We start from the raw sequence: 20,911 nt of genomic DNA on the forward strand, positions 1-20,911 counted from the left end.
AGGGGATCGATTGGATTGGGACATATCACGTAACCTATAAAATGTTGTCATAAACAAATAGAAATAGGTCATTAATTTATTTTATGTAGAGGTTGTTGACGATGGAGAATGCAGTGTTGATCTCACGAAACGTAGTTAATTCTTGCTGTGTTTGGCGATGTCACGACGGTGGTTTATTACACACAATTTACACACACGCTAATCGTCCTTATCATCATCATCATCGCTTACTTAATTAGGGATCGAATGCTGAAGGTAATTTGTGTGTTGTGAAGGTCTTTATAGTTCATCGAAAGCAACCGTTAACGCAATAATACAAATCGTGCCTACCAATTAGGTACTTTTGTTTGTTGTCTTAATTCGAGACAAATTAGGGAGGGAGGTGCAATTAGATAGAGCACAGCAAAGTACATGCGAATAAGACTCGGCATCCGCTAATTCATGGTGTTTACTCCATGTAATCACCATCCAAGGGGGACAAAGCAGCACAAATCCAGCCATTACTTGTCTCTACTCCTCAAAACAGGAACCACGTCGACGAATCCTACGCCCACAAATGGCTTACGTGGGATTTTTTTGGACTTTCCCATTCTCATCCTTAATTAATGTAAAACGATAATAATAAATAATAATAATAATAATAATAAATAATAATAATAATAATAATAATAATAATAATAATAATAATAATAATAATAATAATAATAATAATAATAATAATAATAATAATAATAATAATAATAATAATAATAATAATAATAATAATAATAATAATAATAAAGCAGCGTGTGTGGAGTTGGCCCCCACATGTCTCCCTCCCTCCAATAAATAAAAAAACAGTCTTTTTCTTTGCATCTCATTGTGCTGCTACATGCCAAGTACAAATCTCTTTCTGCATATAATTAATATATACAAACATCCACACTTTACTACCTATATAATGTATTTACTTTTAATTGAGAGGATATGAATGTAATTTTGCTTTTCTTTTTTGATTTTTTTTGGAAAAAAAAGAAAAAAAAAAAAAAAAAAAAAAGGCAGAGGGAGAGAAAAAGAGGAGGCAACAGCAGAAGATGGCATGAGGAAAACAACAGGGAGAAGGTAAAGCGGCAATCGTGGTTGGAATGAGACGAGAACGACCGCAAAAGAGGGAAGAGCAGATAAAAGAAGAGGATGAAGGAACGGATTCCGACGACGCGGTGATCCACGAATCTGGTCCTTCTTCTTCTTCTTCTTCTTCTTTGTGATCCTTCGTCCCTTCCCTCGTGCTGCTGCTCTGTTCTGTTGCTCGGTGTGAAGTCTACGAATTGGTTCGCATCGAAGTGGAGATTTATTATATTGTATATTCTTTGACTTTTGTGTGCCTCGGTGCGATCTCCGGCATTGATTCCTTCGGCGTAGGGGAATCGATCCTCCCCCTCCCTCCCTCCTTCCCTCCCTCCCTCCTCTGCTCGGTAGGGATTCGTTTGTTTGTTTCTTTCCTTTTTTGATACTTGTTGCGTCGGATTGGCGCGTTTCGTTTCTCGATTTGCCGTAGCTCATCTCTTTAATCCTTTCTTTGGTTGTGCTCCTGATTCTTGACGCGTCTGATTTGTGCCTTCTCTTTTCATGATGTGCAGCGCGGACTGTTGATCTCCGGAGATAGATAGAGAGGTTGGGCCGGACGAGCTGAGGCGAGGTAGGCCTTGCGTTTCCATTGTACCCTCTGGATCGACCTTGTGTCCCGATTGGTGTCTCGGAGTTCTTGAGCGAAATTGATTAAGATATGCATGTGCTTAGTCTTGGGCCACAATCCGTTGCGAAAAATGAATAGCGCAGTTACATGCTTTTTGATAGGTTATCGACGAGCAAGTTTGGATCGATGAGACGTAATAAGTAGGCAAAAGTAACATCAGGGTTAGTTTCAGGTTAGATTGTTTCGGCGCCTGGTGGAAATATTGCGATTTGGGAGGAGAACAGTTGAGGACACGCGGGAACGTATTTTCGTTATCTCTTGTCATTTCCTTTCGGAACAAAATTTACATAGGTTCCCTTGTGGGTCCTAATCCGGTCAAGAGTTAAGATCTTACATGGCAGTCATTATAATTAAGATCTTCCATTGAGCTCTTTACAATTCTGAAATTTAGTCTTTGCTCAACAATCTGTCATCCCCAAGAGTTGATGACCCATCATGCGATTGAGGAGAATTTTGGAGACTCAGGATGCTGCGTGATCGTAGGTACGTTAGGATTGCATGTTAAGCATTAAACTTGAATTGAATGGGTGTAATTTTACTAAAAGTTCAGAGAAACACTATACAACTCTTCAACTAAAACAGAGTCCTATTATAAAAAAAAAATAAAAAATAAAATAAAGCTTCATTGAAATTGTGTAAGATTTCTTGTTACCGTAAATACATTTGTGTAATCCAATACCATTGTCATTCACCGTTTTCTTTTTCAAGTTATTTCATGGTAAAGCATAGCTAAAATTCTGTCCATAGGCCAGAGAGTAATCGAGCAATAGTGATAACGTAATTTGTATACTATCATGGATTCTGATTTGAGATTCAAGGGTAACTGATCACTAATTTTACAGATTTGAATGCTCTTTGTATCGTCTGAGCTACTCTTGTTGTTAATCCACCAAGTAGGCCATACATGACTTGTTAAAGCGGTTTCTTGATTAGATGCACAGACCATACTTTCGTTGTGGCTGTTCCTTTTTATTTGTTTAATGACATACTATTCCCGTTTGTTTCAAGAAATTTATAACGTACTATACATTATAATTCTGATCATGCTATCAGTCACTGATGCTGTGCAGATGAAGTCTTTAGAGCATCATTTTTTTGCAACCTCTTGGCTCTAGCTGCAATGGTTTTTGTTGATATCTTGTTGCAAGTTGTAATAATAAGCCAGGTTCTTTAATCAGAGAGCTAAGTCTCTTATAGGATGTTGTCATTTCTTGACATCAATTTGTAGAATCTAATCTGAACAATGTCTTTATGAAATGCAGGATATGCAATGACAACTAAACAAAGCCCGTAATTACATATGAATGATGTAATTATTTGGCCAGACAAGGACGGAGAAAGCAAATTTAAGGGTCACAATGGTCTTGGGTAATGAGGAGGTCAGCTTGTCATATGAGCTCTTTTAGTAGGAACTAAATTGCTTTTTATATTAAGATACCCTGACAGTATAATCTTCAACTCATGTTCATAAAAAAATGCAGTATATTTATAATAGGTGCCACACCAGCAAAAGGTAATCTAAACTCTAAAGTATGTTAGTCAAGGTTCGTCTTACCGGTCCATACCGGTGAACCGACCAACTATCGGTACGGTATATACCAAGCCGTACCGAGCATACTAACACATGGTGCACGAGGCATACCAATGTACGGCCCATGTCGGCCTCCTATCAGATCGATATGTACCGCTCATATCGAGCGGTACACCACGGTATGACGAACCTTGATGTTAGTATCCTTAAATCCACTGTCATCTCATCTTTTTTAACCTATGCTCGCTTTGAATCTTAATATACTAGATTTCTGCCCTCACTGGAGTTGTTCCATCAAAAACAGTGACAAAGGGAACCCACCTAGAGAATTACCTAGATTCAAATACCTTAGCACCATTCCCACCAGTTTTAGCTTGGTTCTCTGCATTCCAATTTATCTCAAGATATATAACAAGCACATCTTGTGCTCTTTCCTCTGTAAAAGAAATGATTGTGCAAGGTGAATTGCCGTTGTTATTAAATTAATTAACGTATACAGCATGTGTGAGAAGCATACTATACCTGGCTACCTTTTTTCAGGATTGTAAATTTTGTCATGCTTATCGGGAAGGAAACATGAGTGCTAATCGGCTAGCATGTCTTGCTAGAACCTCTTAAATCCTCTTGTATTTGGAGGGAGGGAGTCCTAGCCAATGGAACTTGGTCAGTTCTTGTGTTCCGAGGAGCATAGCTTGCCCTGCATTAGAGTTTTGAAGGAATATAGTTCTTTCCTTTTTATGAAAAGAACATATATAGCATGTAAAAAAATTCAGCATGTATAACATTAAGGAAAAAAAGAAACAAATTAGGACTCACAAATTCTATCCCATGTACCTTCTAGTGGACCTGCACTTTCCTTATTGTAATGGATGCAGATTAATCGACACTAAAGTTCATGCATATCAAAATGTAGGTTCCATATCCAGTTGTTGTTATCAGGGCCTTTATTATTGTACTTGAGAAATAATCATGCTATTACTACACAGAGTGCAAATACAAAGTATCGTAAAGAAAAAGACAGCCCACTGTACGAGGTTCCCACCACTTCGAAGTCCAGGGAAGGTCACAGGCGCAATGTCTTATTTACTAATTTATGTATTAAAATGTAATTTTTCTCAAGTAAATGAACCAAAACATCTAGACGTTTAGTGTTTTTATCTGTTGAAAAGAAACCACAATGGGAAACCAAATTTCCAAATAGACAAACTGAAGTGATTATTTGGAAATTTTGGCAAGAATTATCTTCTGTTTCTGTATTTACCATATACTCATATAGTAATAATATAGTATGGTTACATTATCAAACGTATCGTCCGGCTTTAATTCCTAAAACCAGGCATATAGTGGTAAGTTTACTACGTAATACCCTAGCTATCCGTCTTTTTCTATTTTTTTCCCCTTTACGTCCTCTCATGCTCTGTCCCCCTTTCCTTCTCTCTTTCACGCAAGTCCTCTCCCCTCCTCTGTCACCTCTAGCAAAATATAATAGTCACCCAACATGATCCTGTATTCTTGTCCTTATTGTCTTCTTTTTAGAACCTACACTATGATTACTATATGACGGTTCTACTTCAATCAAAACCTATTTCATGTTGTTGTTCAATGTGGAAATTCTGTCTTGCAGCTAGTCATCTTTGGAGATGTTAGTTTGTGGCTTGGCAGTAGATGAAGATATCTTATCTTCCTTTGTTCTTGTTCATATGAACATTGGGTTGGAATCTAACAAGGCAGGTGCAAGTATGAGCTATGAACATGGTGAAACGTGAGTTTTTTTCACTTCTTCTTTTCATCTACTTGTATATTCCATTATTTAGCTTTCAGCTAAGCAACAAAAATAGCCATTCTAAAATGTTAGTTGTTGGTTGTTTTTATCGATCATCATAAAAGTAATACATATTACCCTTATATCGGTTTATTATTTGTTGAGATTCTAATTATCCCTTGTTTTCTAGTCATTGCAAGAAGGTTCTTTCAAATGGAGATGTCTATGTTGGAGATTTTGATGGTTTGCTTCCTCATGGTACGGGAAGATACACCTGGACAGATGGAACTATCTATCATGGACAATGGGAGGAAAGCAAAATTACCGGGAGAGGAAAGATATTCTGGCTATCAGGAGCCACATATGAAGGTGAACTCTGTGGAGGTTTCCTTCATGGATCTGGCACTCTTTTTGGAGTTGATGGCTCTACTTATAGAGGATCATGGAGGATGAACAAACAACATGGGAAGGGAATCAAGCTATATTCTAATTTAGATGAATATGATGGACTTTGGAGGGAAGGCTTGCAAGAAGGTATTGGTACGTACAGATGGCGTAATGGAAACACTTATAGTGGAAATTGGAAGGCTGGAAAGATGAGTGGTAAAGGAGTTATGAAGTGGACAAATGGTGATTTATTTGATGGCAATTGGCTAGATGGATTAGAAAATGGCTCAGGCTATTATAAATATGCCGATGGGTCGATTTATGTTGGAATCTGGAGTAGAGGGTTGAAGGATGGACATGGAACCTTTTTGCCAGCCGGAAGCAGACTACCTTATCAACATAGATATTCTGAATATATTGTTTATGGCAATAAGGTGCAAAGTCTTGGTCCCACTTCATTATTCGGCAAGAGAAGAAAGAAAGTCAATAGATGGAGCATGATTGGTTATCTCCGAAATCCTAAACGAATATCACATAGGCCATCATTTCTTGATGGAGTCTGGAATATTGGTGATGCTTGCGAAAGCAGCTTGTCAGAGAACACACCTTATGCCTTATGCTCTTCAACCGACGAAGGTCGACATGGGCTCCAAAATGACAGTGTTTTAGTTTATGATAGAGAGTACATGCAAGGAGTTCTGATAACAGAAAGCATGAGATATTATGACTTTAGAAGATCACAAAAGAATAAATGGCACTGCAAGATGAAGAAACAACCAAGGGGACCTGGTGAAACAATTTATAAAGGCCACAGAAGCTACTATCTCATGCTAAACTTGCAGCTTGGAATTAGGTAAGCATTTCTTGAGTTGTTAATGTGCTTGATCAGGTTTTTGCACCATTCTGTCGCTAATGGAACCCATGTGCCTTCTGTCACTTCTTTATTTGGATAATTCTTATGTTCTCCAGTTTTTTTTTTTCTTTTGATTCTGCAGATATTTAGTATTCAATTAACTTTTGAAGAAGTAAAAAACCAAATACGCCCAAGTCTCACTGGATCAAGAATGTAAACCTGCATTTATGTGATCAAAGTCAGTAGATTTAAAGTGAAAACTGAAATTACCTACTTTAGTAGGAAAAATTGATAGTCCATCCAACTAGTTCACCCAGATTAGTTGTTCCTTTTCTTTTATGACATCCCCTCCATAAAAATAAGTGTAAAAAAATAAACTCTGGGTTGAACTTTGTTGGAATGTTTAAACCAGCTCAATGGACAGATTATTTTTAATTAAGTCAAGAATGATAATATGATCATTTAAATGCCAATAAAATTTCTTTCTTTTTGTAATCATTATTATGTGAAGTTCTTAATGTTAACATATTGCGAATTACTTTATTTGTCCCTTAAGTATCCAATAGTTAGCACAGATTTTTTGCTTCCACAATCCCAGTATGAAAAAAAAGGAGTTCTCATTTTGGAGTTCACAGGTATACAGTTGGGAAAATCACACCTGTGCCTATGCGTGAAGTACGTTCCTCTGATTTTGGGACTCGAGCTAGAATACGAATGTACTTCCCTAGCAAAGGATCTCAATTTACACCTCCACACAGTTCTATTGGTTTCTTTTGGAAGGACTACTGCCCAATGGTTTTTAGGTAATTATTTAACCTTTTGAGTTCTTACTTTGACAATCAAAAACTATTATAAATGTGTATTCTAGTAATGCAGCTGTTATAGCAACTTTGATATTTATTTTGCTCATTTTATCACTCTAGGAGCAAACAAGAAAGAGCAATAGTCTTGGAGTTGTTTCTTGAAATATTCAGTCTCTGAGATAACCAATGATTTAGATTTCTGAATGTTGCATTTTTCAGATTTTTCTAAAGATTTTTTCCCTCTTTGTTTATAAGAGACACAAAATAACAATGATATATGTGTATTCTGTTACACTGTTAAGTGATGTGTGAAATGCTTTGGAGAATCTTGAGTTGCAAACAAAGAGAGTACTCAAACTCGATGTCACAAATATGATTTCATACAATGTGGATCTGAAGTTTGTCACTTCATGTAGGGTTGCAAAACAGTAGCTGTGGTCCCATTTACATGTGTAGAAGTTTTAGTTTACTTTTTCTAGCAGTTGGCTTAATCTACTGTTGAAAATGACGAGAACATGCATGCCTTGGTACCGACAGATGCTTTGAAGTTTGCCAGTCCAATAGAAATAAATTGATCAATTCTTCTTTGACATCTTCTCAGCCACAGGCTGGCAAAATAATGGGCAAAAATACTACTTGATCATACTTTATTATGACATTTGAATTATTTTAGGTTTCTTACAAGTATTAAAGTTTCACCGATTCTTATAGCAACGTTTTAAATTTTGTGCATAAGAACACGCCCGTGATGGGCTGTTATGATATGTGCATTTAGAAGGTACGAAATTTGGAATGTGGGACATTTCAATCACCTTTAAGATATATTTGAACTTTCCAAGTCAATATTTAGATTTGTCCATCGAAAAATCTAAATAAGAGAATATGAGCAACCATTTTCTTAGAGTTTTAGATTATTAGTTCAGGTAGTATGGACGTCCGAGCTTCATCAGCTTTCCATATTTCTCGAAACTGGAGGCATTTTTTTTCCAAGTTATCATGAGAAATAACTTGTTTAAGATCCTACATAGGTTTATTATTTATTATATTACAATGAACTTTGATTATACATCTCATTGTATTCATTGTATTTCTTACTCCCAATTTCCTAATTAGTGCACTCAACATTCAAAGAACTTGTGAAGATTTTATGTACCATAGTTATCATAATATGTGCTTCATGTGCATTCATCTAAGCAGTTTGCAATGACAGATACATGTGGGTATATGTGCAGTTATTTGGTAGAGGTACATGTGTAATGTATGCTGGCTTATGCCAGCGTGCCTATGTGACTTGAGGGCTATCATCCGACAAGGTGGTAGACCAAGTACCTAGGCAAGTTCAACGTTGTAACGAGTGACTTGGTTTGATTTTTCTGTGCACCTTGCTATTTCATGTGATTGTTTAAGCATTGTTATTAACTAGATATGCCCGATGTTATATATTTCAGGAACCTTCGTGAAATGTTTAAGATAGATGCCGCTGACTATATGATGTCAATATGTGGAGGTGATGGCCTCAAGGAGCTTTCTTCTCCAGGGAAAAGTGGAAGCATATTTTATCTATCACAAGATGAGAGATTTGTAATAAAGACTCTCAGAAAATATGAACTTAAGGTTTGAATATGCTTTTTTTTCACTATCAAATTCAAAACTAGATGTGTAGCATTCAACGTGGCATTTGCCACTAATTAGCAGTTTTTTGGTTGGTAAACATTCACTGTCAATCATCTTATTTTGGTACGTCACTCAATTGAAAATGATGGCAAAGAAAACAACTTTCATAAAACGCAGTATGTTGCCTGTGCTTGAATTAGTTGTTTGATTCATGATAGTGGGTCAACAGTACGAGTAGCATACTGTTTAGTTGGTACTTGCAACCATATCGATTGCTCTTGATGTTTATGTTATAACTCTTGATGCATTTAATTGGAAAATGGATGTGAAAAAATGAGTTATATATAAATTTGGAACTCATATTATTTTATAACTGAGATTGAACAGCATTTATTTTGTCTGTGAATAAGTACCTTTTGATCCTTTGAGCAGGTTTTCTAAAAATATCTAGCCAACTTTTTTTTTAAACGTGATGTACTTTTTCTACATGCACAACAAAGTTTATCTATATGCTTGATCAGAACTGCAATTATTTTAGCTGCTATTATATGAATCAGATCAGGTCCAAGGACACATGATCCAGTACCAAAATAGATGGGTGCTTCAGTTCTCAAATTGGACTTAAGCTAGGACCACTGGTTTCAAGGAGCCTTATAGGGTTGTCTTTAGTGTATGAATCTATGTGCCTTGTTCGGTGCTTATGCCTTGTTATCTTGGATTACTTAACGTGCTTCACAGTGCTGTGTTATTTTGTGAAGATTGCTAATTTGTGAAATATGACCATACGCGAATATATCTCCGATGCAGTATGTTCTCCATGCCCCTATGCCAGTTTGCCTTCCATACTGTTGGCCTGGCCATGCACCGGCACTGTTCTGCACATGTGCCAGCATGCAGCAAAATCATATCCAACATAATGCTGTGTTTGAATGCATATATAATCCATAATATCATATCATTAGTATTTCACAATTAAAACTGTATCCTAATCTACAAAGTCACTCATGCAATATTGAAGTTATATATAATATCTGGAATTGTGATAGAGTTGGCTTTATTTCTAAACCATGTTTTAAATCATAATCTTTCAGATTCCAAACTGCATTAGTATCAACACAGGTTTTGATTGTGCAAATTTCAATTGTAGATTCTACTGAAGATGCTTCCCAACTATTATGATCATGTAGGAGCTTATGACAATACTCTGATAACAAAATTTTTTGGTCTCCATAGGCTGACAATAAAAGGAAAGAAGGTATATACTCTTAATTTTTTAATGCATTTCAGGATTGCAAATGATTTTGTTGCAGTCTAACACTTTGTGTTTGCAGGTTCGCTTTGTTGTTATGGGTAATATGTTTCGCACAGAACTGCGGATTCACCGTCGGTATGACTTGAAGGGTTCATCTCATGGAAGATCTACGAATAAGCATAATATTAATGAGAATACAACATTGAAGGATCTTGATCTCACATATGTCTTTCATTTAGAGAAATCATGGCGTGAGTCACTGTTTAGGTCAGCTGCTTCTGATCCATTTGCTCCTCAAGATGCTCAAGCTTGGATTGAATTTTTTTTATAAGGCAATGGAGAGGCAACAGCCTATCCAATTTCGTTAAGGAAGCAAACACAGAGAAAAAGGATAATGGGAAGAAGAAATAACGAACTTGAAATACAAAACAAAAGACACAGAAACTTTTCCAAAAGCTACTAACAAGAGGGACCTTAGAGCAAACAGGAAAGAAGCTCTTCATGCACTTCCTGGAGATGTTGACCCTCCAAGAATGGAACCACACAAGCTCTTAAGATGGTTGTTCGCATTATCGTTATGATTGTCGAAGATATCTCTGTTCTTGGCCTTCCAAAGCTTCCAGCGGAATAGAATATCCCATCTCAGACCTGCCTCCCTAAGTTTAGAACAGATTCATATATACAAATAACCCAATGATCCTTCAATTGACGTGGTGATTCTTCTAATCCCCAAATGCCTAGAGCCCATTTCAATAAGCATGCTACAGTCAAACAAATTATGATCAATATTTTCAAGATGAAAATTGCGTAGGACAAAAGTTGTAACTATTTCTCTATTTTTCTGCTTACATGATGAAGATAGGCTTCAATGTAAAGATAGTCTTCAACTTTATTGACTTGTTTTTATTTTTTTCGTTTTTTGCAGACAAATCTCTCTAGATTGTGAATTCCTAGAATCACAATCTATAATCGATTATAGCATGTTGTTAGGACTGCATTTTAGAGCTCCTGAACATTTCAAGGCTTATTCAGAATCTCAGAGTTTACTAAAGAGAAGTGCAAATTCACAAGATGATATCTGTAGGTATCTTCTCCAGTTCTGGTATCTTACTAAGCTAAGTATGCAAAGTTGTTCATCTATGTAGCTTCCATCTGCATGCTATTTAGTAGCTTGTCGCTGAACAGCTCTTTCTCAGGGTTCACTAATTTTGTAACCTATTGGTAGCAATGTTATAGTTTCTGAAACTTATTGTTTACTGATTATCAATCTTAATAACATGGTCTATGTTCTAATAATATATTATGTTGCTTTATTTTTTCTATAATTTGATTAATTGTCATTCTAGTACATATTTGATATAGTTGTATTGTAATGATAAAATTTAACTAATCCTTCAGAAAGATGCAAAGCAAAAAGCCTCATAAGTTCTCCTAACATACATTTTATCGTCAGCTAGGTAGCAACCTGGTTTTATTAGCACACATTGATGCTCTTTAGCTGATAAGATTTACATGTAAATCATAGTGAGGCCTAAGTTGGCAACAGCCTAGAGTAGAATATGAAGAAGGTTACTTTGAGTATCAAGTGGACGAATGTGCAATATTTTGTGCCTTCAGCTTCATGAGCTAGTAAGTAATCGATTTTAGTTCTATGATGATTTATGATGACCATGCACTTGCCCACGTTGTGCCTTTAGCTTGTGCCATGCACATTTTCTCTGAACCACATATTAAGAATTAAAAGGCCTAAAGGGATGGCAATGCACTTGTTTTAGAAGGCGATCACCAGTGAATTTCATAATATAATCTGAACTACTTATATACTAGGAAAAACTTTGATTACTTAGACCCATAAATCCAGAAAACCATGGTCCTCAGCCCATGTGATTTCAATCATCATGATCTGATAGCCTACTGGCTCATAACTTGGTTTATACATGACTTATGCTTATAGTAAGCCCATCTAGTCCTAAATGCCCATCGATCTTCTGTCGTTGTAGGACTATGGGAATATCACATATGACATAGGAATATCAGGATCTTCTGCTGTGGTAGAATTTTACGACAATCTTAGTGTCAATCACCAGATCACAACTTTTATTTTTCTCCAATAATACAGACTATTGAATCTTGTTGATTATTAATTTCTTTGATATATGTTCCTGTGAAGCTTTCTAGGGCTCGTCTCTTACTGTAGCTTTAAAAATTAATGAACCAAGGTGGGTGTGTGTGTGTTCTTTCTCAAAAGATATGATATTGTCTGTGCATGAGGCATGAGAAGTTGGAGACCTAATTGTTATGAGTGTGTCCTAGTCTGGATGCAAAGATGATGATTTATGTTGAACTCCATTAGTTTGATTTCAAAATCCTGGATTCAAAATATTTCTGCAATGTCTAAAGCTTCTATTTTTCATGTCCTAAGCCCTAAAAGTTAATTAACTTCTTATATGGATGAACCATAGGCCTCGTGAGTAACACTAGTTGTGCTACTCCAACAATTAGAAACATAATCTTATTTTGCAGTTTTAGTTGATAGTGGCTTTTTTGTAACTCTGACTGCATAAGCAAGCTTCAGACTTGGAGATATTCTTAAGTACATAAATTGTAAATCAGGAAATGTTGTACAAGTTGTATTACTTGAGATCAAGATGACCTGTTTAAGATGTTAACTTTTTAAATTAACATGTGCAATTTCATCTTTTGGGAAAGTGGTCATGTATAGTTTGAATAGTGTTCCATGATAGAAGGTTCTAAGTGTTTAGTCAAGAGAAAGTCTTTTATTACAAATAGTTGATTCTGTATGATTTAACTAGTTAAGTTTAAATTTTTTTTTGCAGTTTCCAGCTTGCTTATTCTTTATATTTGCTGAGAACTATGCACTGACATTCTGTCTTCCAGCTGATGTCCAATTATGTGATGAGGTCAGAACTCCGCCGAAGGGTTTGCGCTTGGTTGCTCATGAACCAAGTTCTGTGAGTAGCCTGCCAGGTTCACACATGAGAGGCAGCACCTTAAGAGCATCTGCAGCAGGCAATAAGGAAGTTGATCTTCTTTTGCCTGGCACAGGAAGGTACACTGTGTTTTTCCCATTCGATGTCTTGGTGCTATAATCATTTCCTTCTGCCTTTTCTGAGGAACATATGGTTGGAAATTTTGGTAAATACAATTATCTCCATTTTGACCTTTTTTTTTTGTTCATTTAGTAGTCAACATAGCAATATGATAAAAGAATCATATCGACGTTCTCCTACAATCTCATAAGACTGCATCATATTAATTGTTAATGTCACTGATGTAGCTTATAATTTGACTGCAACCAGCAAAAGCTCGACTCTAGGAAAGGGAATGTCCTCCTACGCAGAGAGAATTACCTGACCATCTCCACAATGATTTGAACCTAGAACCTCTGTTGGTGAAGTCGGAAATAAACCAGTAGACCTAGGCCAGATTGGTTCAGCAAAATCATAGTTCTAGTAATATGATTGGATTTGGTTCTTGTCTTCTCAAAATTGCCTGACTAATGAAGGGTAGACCCTTTTATGTGACTGGTGGCAGTTTTGGTCTGTATGACTACAATTTCATAATTCATACTCCCCAATGTTTATGCTGCAAATGACTTTTTTCCTTTTCAATTAAAAGGTCTTAGAGCCAAGTGTTCTACTTGCACTCTATTTGCATACTATTATGGACAGAAAAAAGGTAAAAATCTCTATTGGAATCTTGAATAATATTTAAAATTGTTGAGGTTGTCTGTCTGTGGTGGGAGACGAGCAGGACATGGTGCAATTTTCAGTGTAAGAAGCACATTACAGCTTGCGAGAGCTTTTGGTTGGATTCCTTCAAGGTGGGGAGTGTTAAGGTGGGTGCTTCTAAGGTGGTGACCCACAAAAGTAGATGGACCGAATTGAAGAATGGAAAACCCTGCAAAATAGAGTGTATCTAGCTAGGTCCTTCTTCGATGTTGAAGTCAGACCCCCTTTTATAGCATTGAAACCGCTAACGGTTCGGCCAAATGGAAAGATCCTATATCCGAGTTTTTGGTGGAATTATTTTTTGTTTAGACTTTAGATACAGTGCCGACATGGTGGATGAGCTGATCGAACCATAACAGAGCTTGCAAAAGTAGATATCCTCCATGGTTTGGGAGTTCACATGTTGGCTTTCTCCTGGGGATTAGTTATTTCCCCAACACCAGCAAGTGTTGTACTCATTTAGATGCATCTATTTGTGACCTGAACGCTAAAGGTAAGTATCTGGTCCTCCTTTACAAAGATGGGCTGAGTTTATATATGCTAAATGGTGGTGATGCTTATTGCCTTCAGACATTATGAAAGAGTTTGTGGTTAACATCACACTCGCACCAAAGAATTTGCCAAACTATTTTGTTTGAATCCGTATTCCACCTCCATGCATGAAAACACAGCTATGTCCTGAAATTAACGATCTTCTGTTTTCAGTTTGTATTGTGTTAATACTAATCAGTTGAGACCTAATTGTCCTCTGACTTGTGATGAAAGTTCATCAACTTAAAATTTCCTCAAGTAAAAGGCTTACTAATGAAATCTCTTACCAACGTTTGTTGATTAGTTTTGACATGCTGCAGACACCATGTTTCTTGGTTCTCATTCCTTAGATTTCAGGTTTGCCATAGATCTGGGAAAGGTTAGTGTAAATTTGGTTGAACATGTTGTACACCTGCGTTGCCCTTGTTAACACTTTCGGTTGAGTGGTTTAAGTTTTTTCTAATTTCTTGTGTATTGCAAAATGTTCCAACCTGCTTAGATTCTCCCAAGTCTTCTCAGAAATTTTTGGATTCCATTACTATACATCTTTCTGTACTAATAATACCCAATAATATGCTCCCTGGAGTTAGTAATCATCCCTAGGTGGTTGTCGTCATCTTTTTCACAAAAGCGTGATGTGCTATTCGGCAGGAAGCCGCAAGAAAGGCACCCTTATAAAACATGTGTATTTGAAATTTGATTTCCTTCGACTGTGGATACTGTCATCGCTCTATTGTTGGCTAAGATATCTAGTGATATGTCCACAGGTTGCGTGTACAACTAGGGGTGAACATGCCGGCGCAAGCTAGTTGGAAGCTTCTTCACGGTGAAGGGCTTGATACAACGGAACTGGATCCGGCTGACGTCTATGATGTAGTTCTCTATTTTGGAATCATAGACATATTGCAGGAGTACAACATGAACAAGAAAATCGAGCATGTGTGCAAATCACTCAAGTTGGACCCAGTATCTATCTCTGCTGTTGAGCCAAAGATGTATAAAAAGCGGTTCATCCGTTTCCTGGAGAAAGTTTTCCCTGAACAGACAGTTTGAAGGCACAAAAGTCTTTCTTTGGCCGACAGTGTTTCACAAAAGCCTTGGCTTTTGCCCACCGTTGGATGGATGATGCTTGGGCAAAATGGGATATAGTTTTTTGATGGGATAGGTATTGGCCAATAGATTGTTTCTTTTTAATTTCCTATTGACTGTATGCAACTTACAGGCATGACAAAATAGTTCCGTAGTTGGACTGTTAGAGTCGATAACAAGTTGTCGTCGATCGAGGGAGTTCTCCTGGATACAAAGTTGCTTGTGGATTTGGATTACTGGATATCCTAACCTGCCTGGGTGGAATCGGTAGGGATTGTGTGTGTGTGTTTTGTGTCAGTGGGACTGCGTTGAAGATGAACGGTGGCCTGTTCTTTAGCCGTTGAAAGCTACACTTCTCTGTGGATGTATGGATGCTGCTACCGTTGCGTGCGCATAATCAAGATATGTATATATATATATATATATATATATATATATATATATATATATATATATATATATATATATATATATATATATATATATGTGTGTGTGTGTGTGTGTGTGTGTGGAAAATGACGGATGTATGGAAATCCACCATGTCTGCACTGCTGTACTTGCCTGAGTCGAACTGTCGATTCGATGATAGGAGTTGCGCCCTTCTTCCACAAAAGTCCCTATGCAGAGAGAGAGAGAGAGAGAGAAAAGGCTTCCTCCACATAAATTTAGAATAATATTAAAGTACGATGAATTATTAATCTTTTGTTAAATAGCGGGGGTAAATATGTTATTTTGGTGTTAGGCGAAGGGTAGACTTACGAAAACATTGTTTTCTATTTTCCGGTGGCGACGTGAGGGAGCACGCTTATCCGCTCGTGTCCGTCGCCGTACTCGGCGCCACAAGCTCCCACCCCCTCCCTGCTGCCCGACTCCATGGCGATGGCTTCTTCCCACCTCGCTCCCCCCTCCGCCTCGCTCCCGGCCCCAAGAAGCCTCCACCTCGTCCGCCCCCAGCTCCCCTTCCCATCCTCCTCGAGGTGGCCCAGGAAGACGGGGGCCGCCGATCCGCCTGAGGTCGCCTCGCTGCGATGGCGCGCCGGTGTCTCCTTCTTCCCCTCCTTCCTCAAGAAGAAGGCCAGGTCCCCGGAGGAGATCAAGGAAGAGTTGCTCGAGGCGATTGCGCCTCTCGATCGAGGCGCCGACGCCACGCCCGACGACCAAGAAAGGATCGATCAGGTCGTTCCCCATCTTGTACTGTTTGTTATAGGACGATTTTGAAAGGTTGAAGTTGATTCATGTTTGCATAGGAGCTTATCGTAGCTAATCTATTTAGCGAGTTGGAATTAGCATGCTTCTTCTTCATTGCTTTTCGTATGCTACGGTCTAAAATGGGTCATATGTAGTTGTCTGCTGCCTTTAACATCCTGTCCCGATCGTTTGTGATGGTTAGATTGCACGTGAACTAGAAGCAGTGAACACGGTTAAGGAGCCTTTCAAATCGGATCTAATTAATGGAAAATGGGAGCTCATCTATACTACTTCGAGATCAATTCTGCAAGTCCAGGTCACTTCTTTCTCTTGTTTTCTTAAGTTGGCTTATCGCGCCAGCTTAGTTTCTCCTGTAGAACTTGGTCCCTAGTTGCTTCTGTCTGTTTGTTGACTTTGTTATTACTCCTTGTTTTATTTCTCCTTTTGTATCCTATTTATCATGTTTTGCACACTAAACATTGGTTTGGGTGGATTGTTTTGTTTTTATATAATGCAAATGCATGCGTACGATAATGCATTTTTCTAATTTTCTGGAAACATATCCCATTAGTTATACTGTTTCACTGAAATTTGTAATCGTAGGTGTTTTTCCTTTTGCTTTTTACGTCCTAGTTAACTGCAACGTGTGGTATTGTTTATGAGATCATCGGAGCATTATTCACGGTGAGTTATTTGATTCAGAGACCAAAATTTCTACGGCCCAATGGAGAGATCTACCAGGCAATTAATGCCGACACGCTACGAGCTCAAAATATGGAAACCTGGCCTTATTTTAACCAGGTGATTCTTTGGTCAAATGCATGCTTGGAAGATGGTTATTGTTCTTTCTTATTGTCTATCTCATTCCCATAGCTGAATAACATAAAATTCCTCTTTACTGACTTCTATCAGTTTTTTGTTTCCTTGAAATTGCAAGAAAGAATGACTGACAGGAGATAGAAACCGCCATGATTTATTAGGATCTGTGGTCTTTGGCACAAGTTGTAGTACATTTCAATGGTACCTAGATATTCTGTGAGAATAATGTGTAACATTACTGATACTGAGGGTCATAGGTTTCGAGTCAGTACTTTCTCTGTTTTCATGTATCTGCAACAGTATTCTTGTCAGTGATGAGTTCAAGATTGCCATATTTGTTATTAATCGGTAGCACTGTACAAGGACATGGTACATGATATTCTTGTCATTTATCAAAGGAAGCAATATGGCGTACTAACAATTTGGATTGTAATCGACATTGGGCATGAGCAGCACCAGATATTGCTTGCTATAGCATGTTGAGCATTCCCATAATTTAGAGAGTTGTGGCCGACATACTAAAATACAGTAGTGTAGCTACATATGTTCAATTTTACTTTGCACTTCTTCATAAGCATAAAGTCAAAACTATTCTGTTTTACTAAACCTGATGAACTTGTCCGGTCACAGTTCATGGTAATTTATCTGTAACATGAAAGATGATTCATCCTAAAGCATACTTGAAACGAAATGATCTTGTTTGTTTCTGTTCTTGAGCATGAGGATGGTTACCATCACCACTGTAAAAGGAAAGAAGTATATTACCACAACATGAATATCTGCAGATACGGTGCTATACTGACTTGATTATGAAGACCAAAGTTGCATAGTAAAATATATATATCTCCCTTTTGTTCTTCTCAGTACAAGTTTATTTATTGCTAACTTTCCTAATGTGCATGGTCAATTTGATCTCATTGAAAAATTAAAAGTGGTAATCATTGGACAGAGTTGCAAATTTTGCTAGGCAGTTCTTTTCGAGCATCCTGTTAAAATGGACTCTTTAGGTCTTAGGATTTCAGTGATGGGACAAGTTTAACTTATATTGATTCTTTACTTTGTTAACAAAGACAGTAAAATTGGTATCTATATTACTCTTTTATGGTCACTTTCTTAATTTTTTAACTCTTTGCCACGTGCATGTCTTTTCTCTAATCAAATTACACTTTTGCAGGTAACAGCGAACTTAGTTCCCCTAAATGCCAAAAGGGTGAACGTTCAGTTTGATACCTTCAAAATATTTGGTTTGGTGAGTAAAATTATTCATCCTATTTATGTTTTCTAAAAAGGGTCTAGGATTTTAAGATTTATCCGGTGTCGATTTGATGGATGGTTGATTAAAATTGGGATTTGTCGAGGCTAATCCCAATTTGGCCACACAAAGTCCATCAGATTTGCAAATAGTTTGGATTGGTTGATGTGTGCTGAAATTGGCTGGACCAATTGATTTGATGGACATGGAAAAGGATTTTGTTTTAACGTTTTGGTTGTGTTGAAGAATGGAAAATTTAGCATTTGTGACCTTTTGGTGATTTTTAACATATGTAAAATATAAATATGACTTTCACAGTTCCTAATTCTTTTCACTGTAATTTTTTTCTCTTTCTATTTTTAGTTTCAATTCTCTATTTGGTCGAAACACCAATTTCTGATCATCAGATCATTTGTTCTATCTATTATCATGACGAATCGGATTTTCTAGATGGCCGATCTGAAGCTTGACTTTTTTAACCTTAAATTCCTTGTTGCTTCTGATGATCTGTTATTATTCTATGATGTTTTGTTTTCATATGAATAGTGTGTATTTTTTATGGTTCGCCTGCTTATCCACCTACTACCCTACGACAGTTTTAGATAGTGTTGCAAAACAATATAGATTTGAAAGCATAGTGTTTACTGGGTGTAACTGCTGTTACAATACGAAATATGTTTTGGTAGGAAAGACCAAAATTTCTGCCAGTTTTGAGAAGGTTAGGAAGTTCTTTTGTGTAATGTGTTCGCTGCTCTTCGGTTCATTTGGTTATCTCCATGCGTTATAGGGAAAATAGAATCCGCTGACTGCATGCCAGTGGATCAAATTGTGATTTCTAATCCTTGCACAACACAATTGTAGTGTGGTTTTTTTTTTTTTTTTTTTGCACTTGGAGGGATGTTTTGGAGTCATCTGGTAGTGTGTAGCAATGCTAGATTTCATGAACTTTTTCAAGCTTAATTTTTGTCATCTCAAAATAATGCTAGCCATAAATAAGCGAGTCACAATAATATCAAACAGATTTTCCTTTCGATTGTTAGCATAACTTTGTTCATGAGATACTGACACTCATATATCTTGTCACTCTACTCGTCACAGATACCAATAAAAGCACCTGGAAGAGGCCGTGGTGAACTGGAAATTACTTACTTGGACGAAGAGATTCGGTAAGTTTATCTTGCATGGTGAATACTGGTAACAATCTCTCAAGCTTAAAGATAAATATCCTAGCTTCGGTGCTAGATCAGTTCTCAGTTAACTTATCGGGGGAATCGAGAAATAATGAGTCATCACCATAAAATTTGCTGCTTCATTGTATGTTACATAACCATATTTATTAGCAGAATCGGTCCATGCTCAAAACATTTTTACACGTTAATTGTGTATTCCCTCCAAGTCATAAGAACATGCCTAAATATATGATCGATGGTCTGTGTTAGAATCATCTGATTAGAAGTGAGCATGAATGGGCTGCTCATGATGAAATATTAACAGTTATATATTCTGCATGTGAAGTACAAGATTTTAGATGTGTAATATTTGGAACTCCTCACTGTATATTGTGTATCATCGGAACTTACTACATGTAAAACACATCAGAGTATAATCAAGAACAAGTGCATACAAAAGGTTTTGCATTTTGGATGAAGAAGATTTAAGGTCGCCTGAGAAATTTGGGATGTGCGATCGATTAAACGTTCGAACGCTAGCTGCTACCGTAATGTGCATTAGAATATATCACGTTAAAGGCACTAGATTGAGATAACTATGTTGAGTATGAGGAATTTGTCTTCTTCATTCAAACTTAAATGCTGTGTTGCAAGCATTCATGCTTTCTGTGGTTTGCAGGATTTCCAGGGGTGACAAGGGGAACTTGTTCATACTAAAAATGGTGGATCCATCATATAGAGTCCCAGTTCGAGGGTGACATGCATGCAGTAATTCCCACAGTTGCAGTATTTGGGTTCCTGTACCATCTCCTCTTCCTCCCCTCGACAAGTTTCTGACAAGGATTTCCTCCCAATATTTCTTCTAAGAAGACGCATGTATTGTGAGTAGTCCTTGTAAATCTAAAGAAATTAAAAAGTAAGAAAAGTCAATGCCTGTGCACTCCTTGTCATATGGCATTTTAATTTTTATGGTTGGGGAACAAGTCATGACTGATTTCTTCCACTTGTGCGTATAAATCCGTCGATGCCTGCTTGCTGTGAATTCAGCCAAGGTTGGTCTTGTGCTCGGCTGGTCACGCAGGAAAACAATGGATCTGCTCTGACACCACAGTAAAATGATGATGGGGGGGGGGGGGGGGGGTGATCACTAATGCAGAAAAGTTTATGCTACTCT

General features: G+C 37.3%; 2 protein-coding genes across 11 annotated transcripts; both read left to right on the plus strand.

The window, feature by feature from the left end:
• Positions 1–1,058: 1,058 nt before the first annotated feature.
• Positions 1,059–15,677, plus strand: LOC135584943 (phosphatidylinositol 4-phosphate 5-kinase 1-like). 10 transcript variants are annotated; one of them, XM_065105986.1, is made up of 13 exons: positions 1,059–1,199; positions 1,620–1,678; positions 2,806–2,900; positions 2,998–3,114; positions 4,891–5,028; positions 5,219–6,268; positions 6,904–7,071; positions 8,520–8,685; positions 9,833–9,940; positions 10,017–10,204; positions 10,863–11,017; positions 12,836–13,007; positions 14,988–15,677. In XM_065105986.1, exons 5-13 carry the CDS (start codon positions 4,907–4,909, stop codon positions 15,271–15,273), a joined length of 2,415 nt encoding a protein of 804 aa, XP_064962058.1. In that variant the 5' UTR covers positions 1,059–1,199; positions 1,620–1,678; positions 2,806–2,900; positions 2,998–3,114; positions 4,891–4,906; the 3' UTR covers positions 15,274–15,677. The 10 variants fall into 10 exon arrangements, with proteins under 10 accessions (XP_064962058.1, XP_064962039.1, XP_064962052.1 ...); XM_065105980.1 differs by having other exon boundaries at positions 1,066–1,215; XM_065105974.1 differs by having other exon boundaries at positions 1,089–1,454.
• Positions 15,678–16,103: 426 nt separating this feature from the next.
• On the plus strand, positions 16,104–20,706 carry LOC135610926 (probable plastid-lipid-associated protein 4, chloroplastic). Its single transcript, XM_065106032.1, has 6 exons — positions 16,104–16,485; positions 16,700–16,813; positions 17,200–17,298; positions 18,491–18,565; positions 19,667–19,734; positions 20,417–20,706. Exons 1-6 carry the CDS (start codon positions 16,183–16,185, stop codon positions 20,493–20,495), a joined length of 738 nt encoding a protein of 245 aa, XP_064962104.1. The 5' UTR covers positions 16,104–16,182; the 3' UTR covers positions 20,496–20,706.
• Positions 20,707–20,911: the final 205 nt, after the last annotated feature.

The sequence above is a fragment of the Musa acuminata genome, chromosome BXJ1-2, assembly GCF_036884655.1.
Source record: "Musa acuminata AAA Group cultivar baxijiao chromosome BXJ1-2, Cavendish_Baxijiao_AAA, whole genome shotgun sequence".
NCBI lineage: Eukaryota > Viridiplantae > Streptophyta > Magnoliopsida > Zingiberales > Musaceae > Musa > Musa acuminata.